The sequence below is a fragment of the Sturnus vulgaris genome, chromosome 22 (assembly GCF_052056855.1).
Source record: "Sturnus vulgaris isolate bStuVul1 chromosome 22, bStuVul1.hap1, whole genome shotgun sequence".
In the NCBI taxonomy this organism is placed as follows: domain Eukaryota; kingdom Metazoa; phylum Chordata; class Aves; order Passeriformes; family Sturnidae; genus Sturnus; species Sturnus vulgaris.
The window spans coordinates 6,320,889-6,340,291 of NC_142264.1; the positions used below are offsets into that span (position 1 = coordinate 6,320,889).

The following is a 19,403-nucleotide window of genomic DNA, read 5'->3' on the forward strand; positions in this document are numbered from 1 at the left end:
GTTTCAGAAGTACTTCCTTCTCTCTTTACCCTCCATTTTCTTCCAGCAAAAAGCAGCCAGGTACTGTTAAATTTTCGAATCACTCCCTGACTTCATCAGTGTATCATGGTGTACAGATTATTGAACAAATAAGCTGCTTTTGAAGGTACATTTCTTGTCTCTTTGTGTTGTTTGCAGCCTGGTGTGTCCAGGTTTCTGAAAGCATCAGGCAAAGTAAAAATAATTAGACTGGTACACAGTAATGGTGGAGAAAGCTTTTTCATTTCTTTAATAATATGTCGGTCATTAACGAGACTTTCTCCAGGAAGTTCAAAATAAAGGGAACCAATGGCAAAGGAACCATAAGTGCAGTGCTTTGGGTCACATTCTGAGCAGTGTGGTGATGAGATGATGAGTGTGATGGGCACTGTAATTAACCATGGCAGAGACAAGGACGTGTGAGGTCCTGGCTGTGTGAGCAGCTCAGAGAAAAGGAGCTGCAGCCCTGTTTGCCTGGCTAGCAGTGAGGGTTTATCCCCCTGTCTGTGAATGTGCAGACAGAGAAAATGGTCTGGGAAAGGCTGGGGGGAAATTCCACTTCTGCACAACAAACTGCAATGCATGCATGTAACTTCTGTCACAAAGGAATTTAGGATGGAAAATCGCAGGGAATTAATGGAAATCAAACAGTGGCTTCCCTGTGTACCCCTCCCTGGGTTCAGGTGGATAACCAGGGACAGGAGCAGTGGCAGGCAGTGCAGGTAATCACCCAGACCCACCTTTAATCACAGCCCATTGTCTGCTGCCGTGCACTCAGCCACTGAACAATAGCTAATCACAGCCCATTGTCCTCTCAGCACCACCCCCGTGGCACCTATCTCCTGTAAGGACCCACTCTGGCATATTAATCACCAGTTTTTGGACACAGATTATCCAGAGCTCAGCTCTCATTGGCTGCCTGGCACTCTTGGATGGCTTTGCTGTGCTGCACCGACTCTCAACAAACCCACAGCTGGATCCTCCCCAGCAGAGGGGACACAAACCGGGCTCCTCAGCCTCATTGAGCTTTTAAAGTTGAAGAAATTGATTGGAGAGATACAGAACTTTTCTCCCTTTCAGCATATCTTTGTACTTTATTTTAATGTAATGATAAATTTTAAAGCAACCAACACCCGAAGCTGTGTTGGGTGCCTTGGCCAGGCCAGGAAAGATAAATTACAGGTTCTAATTTTGGAGTTTGGATTTTGGAGCCACTGTCACTGTCTAGAGAGAGGGAGCGAGGACATTGATAATTAGGGGAGTCTGGCAACTTCTGACTCTGGTATCTCTGAAGTCTCAGAGTTAAATGTGTTTTACAGACAAGGAATTTGGAAGTTAGAAGAAATTGCCAAATTCTAGTGATGGCTGAATGGCTGGATCAGTGAGGAGGTATAGCTAATATCTTGCTCTCAGTCATTTGTCCTTTAACCTTCAAGAGATCTTGAAATGATCCTGAGGGTTGTTGGAAGCACGAGAACATTCAGTGAGGTAACCAGATATTCTTGTGACATTGCCAATAAGTTATTTATTGTGGAGGTATAAACCTTTTACTTTCATTGCTTACAATCTAAGGAACCTTTAATGAAAATAAGTTATGCTTTCCACCACTGCTGCTTAGCAATAGTATTTCAGGCTCGAATATAGACTTTAATGTATTAGATTGCCTCCTTTCATGGGAATATAAATCTTTCACTGCAATATGGTCCTGGATGTCTTGCAGCTATCTCCTCTAACACATTTTCCCTCACACCATGTGTCAAGAGGTTTAATGTTTCATTAACTCCCACAGCATTACAGTCTATTTAAGTTACAGAGCTGCCTTATGTTTTGTGTACCGTCGGGGAGTTGATTGAAATAATTCACTCCTACGCGTTATTTAGAAATGACAGTAATAATGTACAAAAAAAAAAAAGGAGATGTTCGTGCTGCATCTTCTCATCCTTATTATTCATGGAAGATTCTGAAAAAATCAGGAACACTTCCTCGTGATTTTGCTAACCTTTACCTAGGTAGTTGAATTTAGAATTTAATAATTTGTGTATAGCCTGTGACATTTGGAATTAAGAAACAGCTCGTGTCTCCTGTTACACAGAAAGAGTTGGGAGGATTTCAGGAGCTTACTGAGATTTTGATACAAATGGAGAACTCAACATGTGAATCCTAAAAGGACCAGGGAAGTGGAACAGGCTTTGTGTATGGCACTGCTTTGTTCATGCAGCAGCCATTCCTTCCCTCATTTGTGCTCCCTAACTCTGCACAATGACATTGCTCTGCCAGGGCTGCAGAAAGCTTTAATTGGGATAAAGTTCTGTGGTGTCTTCAGTAATAATTGCAAGGTTTGTATCAGACATATGGAGGAGTTCACTAGAACTTTTGACAGACTGTGAAATAATTAAATTAAGTGAAAGGATTATTTTTTTCCTGTTGCTTTCTACGTCATTGGTCAGTGTTTGTGATCAAAGTTCTCCAGTTTAAATTACAGCCCATGTATTTCATGTTTAATGACTGTTTTGAAAGGCTGAGATTCTGGCACATTGATGAGACTCCTTAATTCAGGCTGCAAGATGTACTTTTGAACATTTTTTTTTCCTGAGATTACTTTATTACTGGCCCCTGGATCACCCACCTCCATCTGTTTTTGTTTCTCTGTGCTCAGTCAGCAGCTTTGCTGGGAGCTCCTCCACTGCTCATCCAGATAATAAATTCAATGTGAAGCTCAGGATTTTGTACTCTAATACAGAATAGTATTTGATGTCTAAATTGCACTAGAACCTGGAAATGTCTTTTTGATGGCAGCTGAACACGGAGCACAAGTCCAAAGGCAAGGTCACTTCCTCAAAGGCTCTGGAGCATCAGTGGTAAAGCTGCTGCCAGGCAGGTTACCTTACCTGGAGTCATCTGATCACAGCTTGATTACACTTGCAAAATATTATTTAACATATTTGCTGGCATATTGTGAAGTAAGAGTGTAAATAATTAAAAGTAAACACCGGTTGTCCTTGCTTTTGTGCTGTTTACTTTGCAGAACACTGAATTGTTCAAATTAGCAGTCTTTGCATCTTTAGTGTGAATTAACGAGATTCTGTTGTAGCTGAATTTTTTTTTGGTTGCCATTTCCTCTTTAGGAATTGCAGTTGGAATAATAACAGCTGCTTAAAACTCCTGGGTGTGGGTTTCTTCCTTGTTAATGATCTGTTCACTAATGATTTAGTGTCTCTTAAGAGTTCCCTTAGCTGTGGCACCTTTTTTGTTCCTCCTCCAGTTTTCAGTCAAAATAGAAAACTTAGAGAATCCAAAATTCTTTAACAGAGGCTGAATTTGTGCGTGATATTAATACGTCTAAATTTGCTCTAATATTCCAGTTATTTTATCTTTGGAAATTACAGATGTTTTAGATACTTTTACATAGTAAATGCAAGAAAATACTCCATTAAGTAGCTGTATTTTTTGCTTCCTGCTGAAAAAGTGACTGTCTGCTTGTTATGGAGTGAAAATTCTGGGGAAATTAGTGGATCCTTACTGAGAATGTACCATAAGAGTTTGTGTTTATTCTTAATAATAATAATAATAAAATCATCCTTTCTGTGAGTAAGACTGCAGATAAACCATTTTCTTTTCTTCACACCAGTGAAGCAGCAGCTTGTAGTGTGCAGAAAACTGACTTGTGGAGTGTCTGCTATGTTCATCCTTTATTTAGGGCTCAATATAATCCTTCTTGTTCAGATGGAACAGAATTTGCTGGGTCTCCTCACCCCAAAAAAGCCAATTTTATCCAGAACACAAAGAGGACTTGTTCTAAAATGTGTGCTTGGCTTGTTTGCTGTCCCTTGCCCTCCTCTGGAATAGCTGCCTGCCAGCTTGTTCCTGGTTGTTGGAACTTTGGGAGGGAGGATGCTTTTGTTGGGGATGGGGGAAACTTCTGAGGCTGTGAGGAAAATGCTGAAGGTGTGTGATTCACTGATGGTGGGTACACAGTGAAACTGTCTTTGCCTCCTTCAGTAGCAGCTGGATTTAAGGACAGTGAAAGGTTCTCACATCCATGGTGGCCATTGGTGATCCTGTTCAGAAAATTGGGATTTCAGCTTCTTTCACGAATGCTTCAGGACACAAGCACACACGAGGTCACAGACATGAAAATTACCTTGTAAGCACAGTATGTTCTTCTTTTAATTTAGGAAAATAAAGAAGCTGAATATGAGAAGCTGATCCTTGCTTTAAGGAAAGAACAGAATATTTATTCTACATTAGTGAAGACCTTCAAAGAGTCAGATAGGTAAGTGCTTCTGTTTTGGGGGATAGTCTGAACTCCAAGGGTGAAAGTCAGAGGTTGTGAAAAAAATGTGCAGCTTCACTGGAGATGGGTTTATTCTGGCCAGATGTTTGTACTACAGCTCTCTGTGGTAGTCTCTAAAGGGAAATATTTATGTAAGTGAGTTTCTATTATCTAAATTACTTCAATGTTTCTGAAAATGTTTCTTTTTTGATTGGAATATCAAACGAGCCCAATTTCCATTTAGGTACCAAAGTAAGCAGCTGGATTTTCCAGACTTAGGTGTTGTGTTTTGGCATATAGGAGTAAAACCAAATTGCAGTGAACTTTTGTGCACTGGACAATTTCCCATTGTTTACTCCTAAAATACAGATAATGCTTATCTTAAAAGTGACACTGTGAGAATTTTGACGAGAATATAAATATGCAGGATTTGGGAGAAGGTTAAACAAAACAGAGTAATTGAAGTTTGCATAGTACACTTTAAGTGTAAAGCATTGAAAAGGGTGGCAGGAGCAAGTGGTTTTTAACCTTTTAAAATCAAAGAACACAACAATTTAGAAAGAAATCTGCAGCCTACTCTGTATCCTGTTATTTCTTGACAGTTGAGGAGGAGACATTATGATAAAATAAAGAAAATTCTTAATCTGTAGAAAAATGAAATTTAAATATTTTATTAAAAAATTACTGTTATAATTGCAAATTTCTTAATGAAGTATTTAAAACATTTGAGAGCTCCTGAAAGCAATGACTTATACCTGCCAGCTTTGGTAGAATGTGTATTTATATTTTGCAATTAGTTTATAGACCACTATAGTTTGGAAACCATAAAGAGAAGTAGCACTAGAGTAGATGAGATCTGTGTGTCTTAAGCACTTAGCAGCAATGCCAGCTTGTGCTTGGCCACAGCTCAGGACCTGCTTTAGATGCTTGAAAAAATGCTAATGAGAAATAATGCTGGCAGTCAGATTCTGGAGCTGATTTCTGCTTTCACCTGAGGAGTGGGGGCTGACAGTGACTCCTGCTCTGTGGGCAGGGACAGGCTCCACATTCTGTACAGCAATGACAACAGAGAAGTGTGGCTCTGAAAATGGCTTTTCTTAGGGTGCCTTGCAAATGAGGAAAGCAGCAGGAATAATCAGTGGGTGTTTGCAATGAACCTCTGTAGGATCAGGATCATTAGTCCTGCTTCCCTGATGTGGAATTTTGGAATGCATGGAGCAGTCAGTGCCTGTGTGCCACAAGAGCAGAGGATGCACAGTGAGCTGGGGCTTGGAGCTGCTCTTCTTCCTCCATCTCCCAGTTTTGGGGGCTGAAAAGTGCTGGAAACTTCATCAGGACCTGAATCCCAAACTCCTGGGGAATGGGGAAACAAGGCCTGCAGATACACAGCTGAGGAGGCTGGGTTTAATTGCCATCAGCAGTGACATCTGTTTCCTTGCTGGCATCTTCTTTTAGGCATTATTTATTTTAAGCAACCTGGGTGGTTATTGTTCAAAATGAGCTACTGGATGTCAGGACCAAGACATGCCTTCTCTCTCCAGGAGGGGAATCAGTGCTTGTTCTTATAAAACCTTGAACTCCTGAAAAGGAGAAAATGGACTTACCTGGTTTCTAGTCATGTGTTGGTTTGGTTTAAATCTTTTTTTTTTTTGCTGAGCATTTAAGAGAGCTCTCTCTTCAAAGAAGCTCTTGTATGAGGAAGAATTGGTTAAAGCAGTAGTTCTCTGCAGGAACCCCTGACAACTGCACACTTGTCAGGAGACAGACTGAGAGGCTTTTCATACATGTAGCCTTTTAATTAATGTGCATCTGCAGTACTCTGTTATTCTCATGCAAGTATGATGTGCTTTGTGTTCCTGTACAGTCTCTCATCAGGTGGATTTAAATTTTTTTAAAGATCCCTGAATTCACTCAGTCATTTAGTGCAGTGGCTTGGAAATTCTGCAGCAGCTTAATTTATCTTAAAACACTAAGTGAAGCAAATGGGAAAATAAATAATACAAAGAATTCAGTAACACCCTCTTATTTATTTTTTATTAAATCAAATTAATTTCATTTTATTACAATTTCAGGTTGGTTTATTTTCAGCACTTAAATCTTTTTACAGGTTGCTCAGAACTGCCTTGTTGATGTGGCTGAAGGGTGTGGGGAAGGTGTAGCAAGGGGCAGCTGATTCTGGGGCCTGAGGGGCAACTGATGCTAAAGAGCTTCAGTAGAAAAGTTGCTTAAAAATTAATTCACCTCGACAAATTATAAATTTTAAGTTTAAGCATTTATGCCTAATTGTGGTTATTGAGACAATTTAGAACTCAAGAGGTCTTTTTCCAGACTGTACATAAATGAAGAAATAAAACAGTTAGTTAGTTGTGTCTGGGTCCTATTTTCAATGAAACAGGATTTTTTGATATTTTTCCTAAGTGCAGCATTAGATTATGTGGTGTAGCTCAGTGGCAAGGGAACAAAGTTTCCATGGTCACCACACAATAGAATACACAAAGCCATCAGCATTATGTGATAATATTTTTCTGGCATCTTTTTTAGAAGTTAGTAATTTAGATTTTCCTTAAAAAGAACTGCTCAGAAAGAGGCTGGTAGAAGAGCTCTGTTATGGGGAAGCTGACTTAGGCAGCACAGCCCAAAAGAGCAGGAAAATGCTGTGTATGTAAACATTTAATCTCCTCTTTCTATGTAGGGATTTGCTTGTGCATCAGAGTGATGGAAGTGTGGGATGAAACCCAGCCATGGAAAATGGGAAATGGGCTCTTGGTGCAAGCCTGGGTGGAGAAAACACCAGTGAACACCAAAATGTTTTGAATTCAATCTCAGATATTTATTTGTCCCTTTTTTCCCAGTATAAATAGCTTGCAAGTGGAACTGAACAACATTTTCATGTTGAGAAAACAGCTGGAAGAAGATGTTTTAGGTAACAGGAATCTCCAGAAGATCTTACAAGATCAGATTAAGGACATGAAAAACCACAAAGGTTTGTATCCATGCCCAGCCCAACCCTCCTCTTGCACAAAAGAAAGTTGGTTTTATTACAGTCACTTTGCTGGCATGGAGAAAAAATATTTGAGAGTAAAAAAGGTGTGAAAAGATTTCCTTTTGACTTTTTATACTGCAGATGATTTGGTGGATTGGTAACAGAATGTCTTGGAGCAATCAGGGCACTTACAGAGGGACAGTTTCTCTCTTTCCATGCAGCAAATGCTACAAAATCTATGGCAATTCTACTGCAGGAATCATTTCATGCTGTCTGCAGCTTTGTACCCCCAGAATTTACTGTTTTCCACAAAAGTCTCAGATTTGTTTTCCACAAAAGTCACAGATTCCTGCCTTGGAATCAGTTGCTGGCCATGGGATCACTTTCTGACCATGGGGTGTAATTTCTTCCCAAAGAGCTGTGGCTCAGGCACTGCTCACCTCCTCCTAACAGAAGGATTTCCAGAGAAAGAAAAAATACCCAGAAGTTTTGTTACTCAGTAATTCAGAAAAAGTAGAGCTTTTAAATATAGCTTAGCTTCTGGCTTTTTTGCTGTATGTCTTGGGAGGTGTTTTTAGTATATTCTTAGATATAAAAAAGAATAATATAAGTGGGTATCATTAAATAGTTTACTGCATATGTACAAGATGTTTCTGTTTTATCCCATAGGGGATATATAAATAACAGTAAAGCCTGTTCACTTCCCCTTTCAACTCAGATTTTCAATTTTAGCATCACTTGACAGCTCTGATAAGTGACAAAAGGTAAACTTCAGCTGTTTCAGAGTTTCCAACCTCAAAAGCCCAGAGATAATCAACAACTAGGGTGGACCAAAGGGTCTTGTGGATACTCCAGGGTTCTCAGGAGCTGCTGTGTTGAGGGTGAGGCTGGTGGGAATAAAGGCTGAAAAATTAATGATGATTTGTGACTTTTGGGTCCTTGCAGCAGCCACGGGATCAGTGTCAGAACTGGGAGTAGGATTTGCACATCTTTTCTTTGTCCTAATTTAGTTATGCTTTCTCCCTATCTAATGAGATTTATTTATAGAATTGACTGTCATTTATATTGTAAATAAACAGGTGTTTATTGAAACATAAATAATTCCTGCAGTTATAGAGGCAGTGAATGAGTAACTATGTTCAATCCAATTACTGCATTCTTTTGACCCCAAAGCAAAATAAGTTCATTAACTTTGTCTAACCTGGCTTTTTGCCTTGAGACCTTGATTTCATGCTCATAAAACTATAGTTAAAATAGAATAACTATTCATGCTTAACTTATCCTTCCTAAAAATTATTTCTAATTGTAATGCTAAATATGTAAATTATAATTCAGAATTACATTCACAACTCGTGCTGATAACCACAGAAAATACAGGCACAGAAAATGCAGCCTGTCTGTGTGACAGAAGCACAAAGAAATATGAGGACAAAATTTTTTTCAATTAAACAGAAAGCTTATTTTGGGAATAAAACATTCTAACTGGCCTCCCACAGACTTACTGGAAGGTTCTTATTGGAAAAGTCCTGTGCATTCTGTGCTGTTTTCCTGCAAATGGAGTTTGTGAAATAACGTGTGTCCTTGGCTCTTTTGGCAGAGGAAACGCTCTCTTTCTGTGGAGATCAAACATCTTACATGAGTATCTGTTTAGGAGAACAAGACCATTTAAGCCTTCAGATAGACCATCTGTCTCTGGAAGAACTTAAAAAAAAGGTATTGATCTTTTTTATTATTTACTGTTCCTAATAGCTTCATTCTGCTTTGTTTATAGTTTTATATCTCTCCCAGAAACATTTATTTAGGTACAGTTGGGTTGTTCTGAAAGGATTTGAAGCTCCCATTTCTGTGGTTTGTGACCCACCTTCTATGAACTATTTAGATTTGTTGCACTGCATGGGCTTCAGAATCAGCTGAAACTTGAGTGATTTGCAGCCAGGGATTTGTGGTGTTGGACACCTGGACTAAAGGTTTTGACTCACACCATGTTTCAGACATCATTTACATCAACTCCAAAGACAGGTTTTGCACTGAGCACCCCACAATGTGTATCATGCACCTTCATTAGCCATGGAGGTGGTGGTGTCTGTGTTCTGTATTGCACTTCCCATCTCATGACTTACCAATCTTTTGGAAAGTAGGGCATGTTATAAAATAACCCTGAGGTGAGTTCTCTGTGTAAGGAGAACTGAAATTCACAGAGATGAAATGTGCAGACCAAACAATACATCAGTATTGGAGTTCAGAAACTTCTTCTCTTTCCCCTGATCCTGTGCAGTGACACCTGATCCATGCACCAGTTTATGACAAGGAATAATTTGTATATGGTTGGTTGGGAGTGAGCATAAATGGAGTTTTTCTGTTTCTCAGGGACAGCTGAATTGTAGGCAGGTGCTCCTGCTCTGGAGGTGGGTAGTCTGAATGAAGGAAGTTTGTCTTACTTGGAACAGGTGTCCCTAAAAAAACCCCAGATTGTGTCCCAGTGCCATTCTGGGGTTTCACCACTTTTATCTCTGAGCCTGTTTCCTTCAGAAGGCTCAGGGACACTCATCAGCAAAAGATATTTGTAAGTAATATCTTACTGGAAAAAGGGTGTGACTCAAAGCTGACCTGGTTTTCCAAGTATATTAATTGGTCTGATAAAAACCTTTCACTTTTTTTCTCCAAACGTTGCCTTCTTGATACTCTTCATGGCTTTGTGGCCATGAGAGTTCTGTACCCACTTGCCCAATCAGTTTGTGTGTCAGTGAAACTGCACAGGATGAGAGTGGCTTTAAAGGGGATTGCAGGGAGGTTCAGCTTGTTCCTGAGTGCTGCTACTGCCCAGTAATGCTGGTTCTTACTGCATTAAATGTTTCCTCTCAAATCCTGTGAGGTGCCCTCAGGTTTGTTCTTGCTACTGAGTTGTGAAACTTGTTACCTAAAGTTAATAACAGAGGTGAACTACAATGTTCCAAATTAAGATACCTTGAACTCTAATTCACAAAGGAGAAACATGTTTCCATACCTAGGAGATGGACACAGGATTGATACACAAACCCAGGCCTCCAACTCTTGTAGTTTGCATTTACCAGGAGATTTATCTGTCATCACTTGATTTCCTGCTAGTTTGGATGTTACCATTTCTGCTTGTTCTTCCTTTGGTTATTTAGGTTACTGACCTGCTCCTGATGGTCAAAGAGCTGCAGTCAATTAATCAAGAACTTAAGGCAAGACAGTCTGGATGTTGCACCAAGGATTCTCAAGGGAAGGAAGCACTGAAAATATTAAACCACAGAGAGGTAGGTTTTCTGTTTTAAAGTAGTCAGTCTGACTCTCACATCTAATCTGCCTCGTGGAGTCGTTTACATCTGTGCAGAAGGAGTGTAAAGCCCTTGGGGCTGAGGTTGCTAATTCCTTATAATAACTTTTGAAATTAATGATGTAAACAACTTTAACATGTTAGCACGATAGAGCAGCAGCTCAATGCAAGTGTTCAGTTATGAGTCAAGTTGATTTTAGGGAAGCAATATATTCATTTAAATATTAATTAGGTCTGTGATCTGTTTGTTTTGTCAATTGAAAGGGAGAGAAATGGTTAATTTTACAAAGAAAGCAATATCTTAAAAAAACCTTCTAGTTATTGCAGTCATTCTCAGGCTGTGTCTAATTATTTAAGAGTTTCCTTCAGATCTCTGATGCATCTTCAAAATACAAAGGTTCAGTGTAGCCAAAAACCAAGGTGTAGAACTTCAGGTCACCTAAACACGTGGCTATTTCTTCATATAGAACAGAGAAGTACTTGAAGAAGGGGCCAGCACTGTAGTGGATTGCTGAAAGGTGCAAGGAAATAATCCTTGCTGGATGTTTCATTTATCTCCCCAAAGCTGGGACTGTTCTCAGCTGTGGGGAGGGAAAGGCCTTGGCAGAATACTTGCATTGTATTTATACTTGCACTGTTTTAAAAAAGACTGTATGAAAAAAGAGCCTTTTGGGTGCTGGGATCCCCACGTGTGTGAGTGGTGAAAGTTGTTCAGGAGGCTCTGGGTGACCCTTCCAGCTTATAAAGTATTACTTGGAATGTGGCTGGTGGTGCTTGTCTTTATGTTCCTTTGTGGCTTTTGCTTTCAGTTCCATTGTTGTGCAGAATGTATTGAAGAGGAAGGAAAAAATATAAAAGGAATGATCATGGTGCTGGTACTTTGTGTCTTGAATTTCTAAATGAAACTCAAAAGAACAAGATTAGAAATAGTTTGAATCAGTTACATGCAGAACTGGCTGATTCAAGAACTGAGACCGTGGAATTAATGATTTTACTGCAGGACTCAGGAAAAAAAGCTCCTGTCTTTTCCTGGATGTGCTGCAGCTGTACTAGGACAGTCACAACATATTTTTGCTTCTTCAGTTTTGAGACAAAGTCATGCTGTCTTTAATGGAAGTAAATTTTAAATTAGAAACAAACCTTTAGGTGTGCCATGGTTTTATGAAATGGTGAATGTATGTGTCATTGAGAGGTTTGGTGGGTCATCCCTGTCCAGGTGCCTGCACTCTCCATAATTAACATTTTTGGCAATTTGTCTCGTTATCCTGCAGAGGGCTCTGCATCCCCGTGGATGCCACAGAGAATTCCAAAGGAATTCCTGTCCTGTGCCAGGATTATCGTGACAGGACACTGTGAGCTCCTGCTTTTCATGGCAGGTACATACAGGGCTGCTCACTGAAGAAGATGTAGAATGACAAAGAGTGAAGCTTTCTGTAAATACAAATAAACCTCAAGGTTCTGGGAAAGGAAACAGGAAAGTTAAATACAGATTTTAATCAGTGCCAGAATGACTGTAGTACTATGGAGCTCAAAAATGAAAGGATCTTTAGTTAAAAGATTTTAGTTCAAAAGCTGTTTTTTTTATCAGGTGTGGCAATAAATGACAACCTGGGTTATTGGGTTATGGGTGTGACAACAATATGTTTTGCATATTAACAACCACTCTTAAAACCCCCCTTTTTTTGTGTGTTTTTTAAGCTAGAATTTCTCGGCAGGTAGAGCTGGGATGACACTGACATCTGTGTTGTAAGAGGAATTTGGATATACATGGGAAGAGGGATCTTCCTCGGGTTCTTAAAATGCTCCCACCCTGCTTTTCCTTGCCGAGAGCAGAGCACAGATCAGGTGGAGGTGCACGTTGGTGCCTGCAGGGTCTGACAGCCCCTGGTCCTCTGCTCCTTGGCTCCTGCTCGTGCTGGGAGGGAGGAGGAGGAGGAGGAGGAGGAGGAGAGGAAAGGTTGTTTTTGTGCTGTCCTCTGAACATCTGTCTTCTCAGAGAGGAGCAGCCTCAGTGATTGCAGCCTGCAGGGCTCTGGGGAGCTTTGCAAACCAAGCACATCAGAGCTTCATTTAGGAAAAACATTCTCCTGGTTTTCAGTCTCCACAGAAATACTTTAAAACAGGCAGCTGATTCTTGGTAGACTGATCTCTGTGGCCTTAAGACACTTACTTTCATTTAATATTTTGTTGCACATTAGGTCATATTCCTTGGAGTACAGGACATGTCAGCCTCTCAGACACAGGACCACAGGATCAGGCTCAGCCTGCAGTGATTTATTGTCACAGTGTATTTATAACCTGTTGGTCTGATGTAGTAATTTCACTAATGAATCCTCACTTATTAAACCAAATACAACCTGGGAAAAGCAGATACTAAATAATGCTGACCCATAAAAGTTAATTGCATTGCATGGATAAGTTATGTGTGCAAATAAGTTTATTTTTTATACACAAATGTAGAGTTTGTCCTGAACCTACACATGGAAGATTCAATCTAAGTAGTTTTTTGTTTTTTTTAATAATAGTTAACATTATTGGACTTTTGGCATCTCGTGATTACAACAAATTTTTTTTTTTTTTGTAGCACATGCCCTTGCTATTTACCTGAACCCCCTCTGTGTCTTTCACCAGCTTTCAAATTGTCTTTACTCTGTGTTGTCCTAAAAAACCAAGTCTGAGTGAAAATACCAAGATAACTCAAACATGACTTGGAAGTCAGTTTTCCATATAGAATTCTAATTGTAAAAGGCAAATATATTAATACACTGCACCATCCAGTTTCTGCCCTTTAAAAATCATGCCTAAAACCGTTAGACTTCCTTATACTGCAAGGAGTTGGGAGATAAAAGGAGTTTTCTCATTAATTTTATATATATATGTATATATATATGTATGCATACATTCAGTGCATGCTCAATTAAAAAGTCCAAATCAAACCCCACACATAGATTCAATTCCCAGTGTTCTGAGAAACAGAAATAACTCTGTCCCCTGCAGGTTGGAATCCTCTGTGTCAGGGCTGTATCCTACCTGTGGATTAGGTATAATTAGAATTTCCAGGGGAGGCCATGGGGGCTGGAGCCCCTCTGGAGCCAGGCTGGGAGAGCTGGGGGTGCTCACCTGGAGAGGAGAAGGATCCAGGGAGAGCTCAGAGCCCCTGGCAGAGCCTGAAGGGGCTCCAGGAGAGCTGGGGAGGGACTGGGGACAAGGGATGGAGGGACAGGACACAGGGAATGGCTTAAAGATGAAGGAGGGTAGGTTTAGGTGGGATATTGGGAAGGAATTGTTCCCTGTGAGGGTGGCCAGGCCCTGGCACAGGGTCCCAGAGCAGCTGTGGCTGCCCCTGGATCCCTGGAAATGCTCAACAGCATCCAGCAAACCAAAGGCTTTGTGCTCCTGCTCTCAGTGGTGCTGATATCAGGGACTCCGTGCTGCTCCTGAAGAAGCTGAGTCTTCCTCCTCCTCTTTGCTCAGGCAGTGAGAGATGGGTTGGGTTCTGTGGCAAACAGGGAGTAAAAGATGATTTGGCATCATTTGCTACAAATGGGCAAATTTAGGCACAGACACAGCAGGTTGTAACCTTCAGTGGCACAGTAAATCTTTCTAGTGTACAGCAAGCCACATGTGCTTAGTTTTAAAAGCATCTATTTCTTGAATGCTGGAGAAGAGCCTAAATTGTGTAGCAAATAAAAATAAATTCTGGAAATTGGAAAATAAAATAGGCAGAATGGGGACACGACTGAGGATACAGAGCTCCTTTGCCACAAGAGGTTAAATGGTTTTTATATGTTCTGTAAATTCTGTGGAGGAAGGGTTAAATAAAAATGAAGGAATGTATAAAATAAGGTTTCACTTTATTTGATATGAGTCATTCCTGGGGTTTATATTAATTTCCTTTGATCTTGTTGAAGGAATCTAATTCAGTGTTTGTTACTTTGTATTACAGGCTTTTTTTATTTTTCTTTTAAGACATATCACTGACTTATTTATGCACGTTTCATATCACAGTATTTTTTTTTGTGCTACATTTTCACATCATTCCATACTTTGTGTAGTGTCTTGAAACAACAGAGAAGCCTGTGATGCAGCCTGAAGATGGTGACAATGACAGGAAGGTGCAGAACAGTCAGTTTTGTGAGAGGGTCAGTCAGGTAGGACCATTCAGTACAGTGCTCTCCTCTCTGCATGCCTTTAAAATGCCTTCATTTTCATAGAGCATAAAGTCTTTTGCAAACAAAACTTGCTTTTCTTGGTATCTGATTTTGCTTTCAACGAGTTGTTATCCTGAAGATCTGCTGGAAGCTTTTTCCTGTATTTCTGTTTTTTTCTGGTTTTGCTTTCAACATTGCTGGACCTTGTTTTCTGTTTGAGTACTCAGAGTCACCCTGAACGGGGATGACAGAGTCTCTTGAAACTGTTTTTTTTTTTTACATCCACACAGGTTGATCTCCTGCCTCCATTGCAGTCAGGCCTGGAGTGCAAATTGTGTGAGATTCACTTGCTGTGATTGAGGAAAAAATCTTGTAGATCCTTCTTTAGGGTTGAAATGCTTTATAGCTTGGTAAATTGTAAACTGCATTTTCATACAAAGAGAAATCTGCTGGCCTCTCAATCTAATCAATATAAGATAAAGCATCATAGAATCATAAAATAACTCAGGTTGCAAATGGGTTTGTAATGTTGAAGAAGGATGACATTTGCTCTATGAAATCTGTAATTTCTGTGTTTTTCTCTGTTTACCAGGTATGCCTTCAACTATCTTTAGATTTTCCTTGTGAGGTGGATAAACAGGTAAATGATGTATTGTGAAAGCTCTTGGCTCTTGCTGCTGCTGGGAATTGTACCCAAATGAGCCCAGACTGAATTCTCATGTGATTGCTGCAGATTTTGATGGCTTAATTGAGGTTTGAATGACTGTAGAGATCCCAGGTAGAAATTCCCTTGGACACATCCATGATGTTTTATACAGAGAGTTGGCAGCTTGTAAATGCTTCCAAGTTTTGTCCTGTTCCAGCCATCAGGGTTTGAATCTGGAGATCCCAGGACAGAATCTGTACTTTAAATACAGATGATTCAAAGCTGAGCTAATAAAATTGTTAGCTGCAGTCTGCAGGCAACATTCCAGAAGTTTCATAGCTCTTGTTAGATAAAGACCTTCAGGGAAATCTTCTTACTTCTTACTAAACAACTGATCCCCATGAATTAATCATATGAAATAGATGTTAATTAGTTTTTCTATTAATAAATAGTCAGCAAAATGTCTGTGGATGCTTCTTAATGTAGATAAAGAGCATCAGGAATTACAGAACCTGATTACAGAAAGATTACAGCCCAGAATTTAATAGAACATTACATACCTGTGTAATAAGACAATGTTTGCAATTTTTAAACAGATAACTCCATCAGGCTATTCAGAGAGTTTCTGCAAAGACAGACATTATAGGAGTCCAATTAAGCCTCAATTTGAGCATGATACAACTGACAAACACTTGAGCAGAACAGGAATGAGTGAAGATGAAACAGAAGAGAACTTGCTCACATCTCTTCTAAGAGAAAAGAGAACATCTGTGCTGGAATCTACGTAAGTATGGGGGATATGTTCTGCTTTTGACAGTATTTCTATTTGAGAAGAGAATAAGGTAATTTTGCTAAAGTGAATTTAGATAATGGCACTGTCTAATTTACCTGAGAGATTGGCAAGGCACCTTCAGAGCCATTTTAGTCTATCATGCAATTAAGTAATTAGGAAACATATTATCAGTAGAAATCCAAAAAAAAACCCCATTGCAAGAAAGAAACTCTCCAAAGTTACTGATCCACAGAGCTGTACTGCAGGGACTGATTGTTTCCAGGATGGGGTCTAACAGAGTCAAAGGGTTTAATTCACAGTAGTTGGTATTTTTCTTAAAAAACCCAAAATATCTGAGAGCACAGGCCAATGAAAAGTGGTGTGGTGGAAGGGACAACACTTTACTGCTGTAAAAAGAGTATGTAAAAGGATCTAGGGATGGAGGGATTGGAGTTACAGTGACTTCTTACAGGGATAATTTTGGATGGATGGTGCTGCACACTGAGTGCCCTTCACCATTTCACCTGGGCTGTGTGGGCAGGGCTTTGCTGCCTCTCCCTTTGGGATATTTGGGCCCATATCCTGCATTGACTGATGGGTTATTGCAGGGCAGCCACCTGCAGGACTGGCTGAACTGTGTTCTGAGTTCTTGGGTCACTCTTCATGTAGGAAAAAACACTTGTGGACCTAAATCTGTACAAGTCCTACTGGTACCAGTGGAATTTGTGTGTGTGTGTTACACTGGGGTTTGATCAATTCCCAGCTGAAATGCTCATTTCTATAGCAACTGGACAATGCCAAACAAGAAAAACCTGTACAGGAAAACCACACACCCTGACTGATTTATCCCAGTTTCATGTTTACACCACTTAATCTCCTGCTTGGGAACTGAGTTAGAGCTTTGCTGTAGATCATTCTCATGTTCCTTTCTGTGTTCTGTAGTTCCTTTTCCTTCTCTAGTTGCTTTCCTGGTCTCTGGACTGACTGTGTACAGAATTCTGTGACTTTTCCAGTGCTTGTCAGTGCTGGGAGCAGAATCTCCAGTGGAGTTACAAAAGTCAAACCCTGGTTTCTGTGTTCACCATGCTGCACTTGGCTTTACTCAGGCAATTCTGTATTTTCACATTACTATTTTAAACTCTCCCAACAATCATAAATTGTCTTAGTTGTCACAGGAGTAGTTAGTGGTGAATGAGGAGATACTACTCCCTTAGAAATGAAGAGAAAACATTGTTTATTTGCTATCTTTACTTAAAAGTTGGCTAATGAGTAATTCCAGCACCATCATCTTTACCACTCTAGTGTGTAATTTTTCCTGTGTTCAAGTATAAATGACCAGGCTGATGGGTGATGAGCCTGTGCTTTGCATAACTGAATTCTCACTAATGCCATTAGATGCCAGAAGAAGCCATAAAAAGCCTAGTTAGCTTGTACCATTTCAAATGCTAAACTATACAAATGCAGTTGTTTAAAACTCTGGTTTATATATTTAATGGCATAAACAGCTCTCTATTGGACACATGAAATTGTCTGTAGAATTTCAGAGCTTGCTTGTGCTTTAAATGCCTCTTATTTGGCTTCAGTTTCTCTTAAAACATTGCTTTCCAAACTGCTGTCCATGAGCTGCTAGTTATCCATGGGGCACTTTGGTGCTCTGTAATGAGCTGGTTTTGCAGGCTTTTTTGGCTGATTTCTCACTTCTCATCTTCCCTCTTTTATTAGAAATACACAGATTTGCACAAAAACTCAACATCAGAGCCAGGAGTTGCACTTTGATGGTCCTTGTGGGTTCCTTCCAGCTTGGGCTAATCTGTGGTTATATGGTCTAGAGTTTGGTGTGGTTTTGGTATAAATCAACTTTTAAGGTAGAGAGTAAACTTTTTTGAGAATCCATTAATATTTGTTACATTTCTGTGTTAAATAGGAGAAAAGCCATGATGAGGCAATTTATGATATAATTCATGTTGTGAAAAGGTTCCAAAAACTCTGTTAGTAATTCGTTAGTGAGTCAAACAGAACCTCCTGGGAATTTCAGATATGTCACAACACAGCAGAAGGGTTTCTTGGAAGGTATTTTTGTTTGCTTAAATAAAAATCTTAAATTCATGTCTTTTCTCTCCTCTTTCCTGAGTGTAGCAGACAAGAACAAATGAAAATTGTAAATGAACTGTTAGATCATCTGAACACGACAGAGGAAGAATGTTCAAGTGAAGATATAGAGAAAAAGGATGAAAAAGATCTTAGGCAAATGATTATTCAGCTAAGAGCTGAACTCAAACATTTCAAGCAGGTCACTAAATTCTTAAAGCAGCGAGTAGAATTGAAATCAACTTTTGATGGGGAAGAGAAGCTTCATCCAGATGCAGTGCCACAGATTAATCAGGCGGTTCCGTTGTTGAAAGTGGAATTGAAAGATGCAGCTACACAAACAATGACTTTAGAGAGTAATGTCATGAGATTCAAACATGAAGGCAAAAAAGGAGCCTCAGAAGAAAAGTCAAAATATTCAAGATTAAATGCAGAAGCAGAACATCAGCAAGAAAATGTGTATAAGAAGGGTGAACAGCATGAAAGACTTTCTTTTACTAGAACAAATGAAGTAAGTTTATTCTCTTTTTTGTACTTAGGGAATAGATGTATAAAAGGGAAAAATATGTTTCATTTCTAATATTAAATCTTGCTTTTGTATGATTTTTAATATTAGGAAAAGAGATGTAAGCCAAATATATTTTAGATAATTGTTCTTAATGTTCAGAGCTTTTCATCTCCTACTTCAGTGTGCTTTAGAACGTTAATTAGTTGAATTCCAATCCTCCCTGGGACTACATACTTGTAAATATTACAGCTTTTTGGAAAAAGAGAGTCTGTGTTTCTTGTTCTTAACATACAGAACTAGAGCATTTGGAACCGATGAAGTCTAAACGGCAGAAGTGTTCTAGAAAATTCCAGATTTGCATCACATCTGGGAGCAGGCTGTGGGGGGTTCAGTAGGAGACTTCCACAAACTCAAACCTTAATTTTGGGCTCGCATTACCATCCTGTCACAGTGTGCTGTGTGTGGGGGCTGAGGACACACGGTGCTCTGGCACTGCAGGGACAAGGTGAGTGTTGCAGCCTTGTGTGTGCAGGCAGGCTGTGATCCCAGACAGAGAGCTGGGAAAGCAGTGGCTGCTAAAGACTTGTGTGTATTGTTTCAGCAACACTGATAGAAGTGAACTTGAAAACTCTTTGAAGATCTTGGCTCCTGCAGAGCAGACAAAGG

General features: G+C 39.7%; 1 protein-coding gene across 4 annotated transcripts in view; it reads left to right on the forward strand.

Annotated features, from left to right (window-relative positions):
- CDK5RAP2 (CDK5 regulatory subunit associated protein 2) overlaps positions 1–19,403 on the forward strand; it is a 69,340-nt gene that overhangs the window by 19,893 nt on the left and 30,044 nt on the right. For 3 of the 4 annotated variants that reach the window (XM_088177735.1, XM_088177734.1, XM_014873134.2), the window contains exons 15-22: positions 4,194–4,291; positions 7,144–7,274; positions 8,872–8,987; positions 10,424–10,552; positions 14,628–14,723; positions 15,316–15,363; positions 15,966–16,153; positions 18,278–18,740. In XM_088177735.1, the coding sequence (XP_088033861.1) occupies positions 4,194–4,291; positions 7,144–7,274; positions 8,872–8,987; positions 10,424–10,552; positions 14,628–14,723; positions 15,316–15,363; positions 15,966–16,153; positions 18,278–18,740 (1,269 nt within the window). The remainder of the gene's footprint in view (positions 1–4,193; positions 4,292–7,143; positions 7,275–8,871; positions 8,988–10,423; positions 10,553–14,627; positions 14,724–15,315; positions 15,364–15,965; positions 16,154–18,277; positions 18,741–19,403) is intronic. The other variant, XM_088177736.1, reaches the window with a different exon arrangement.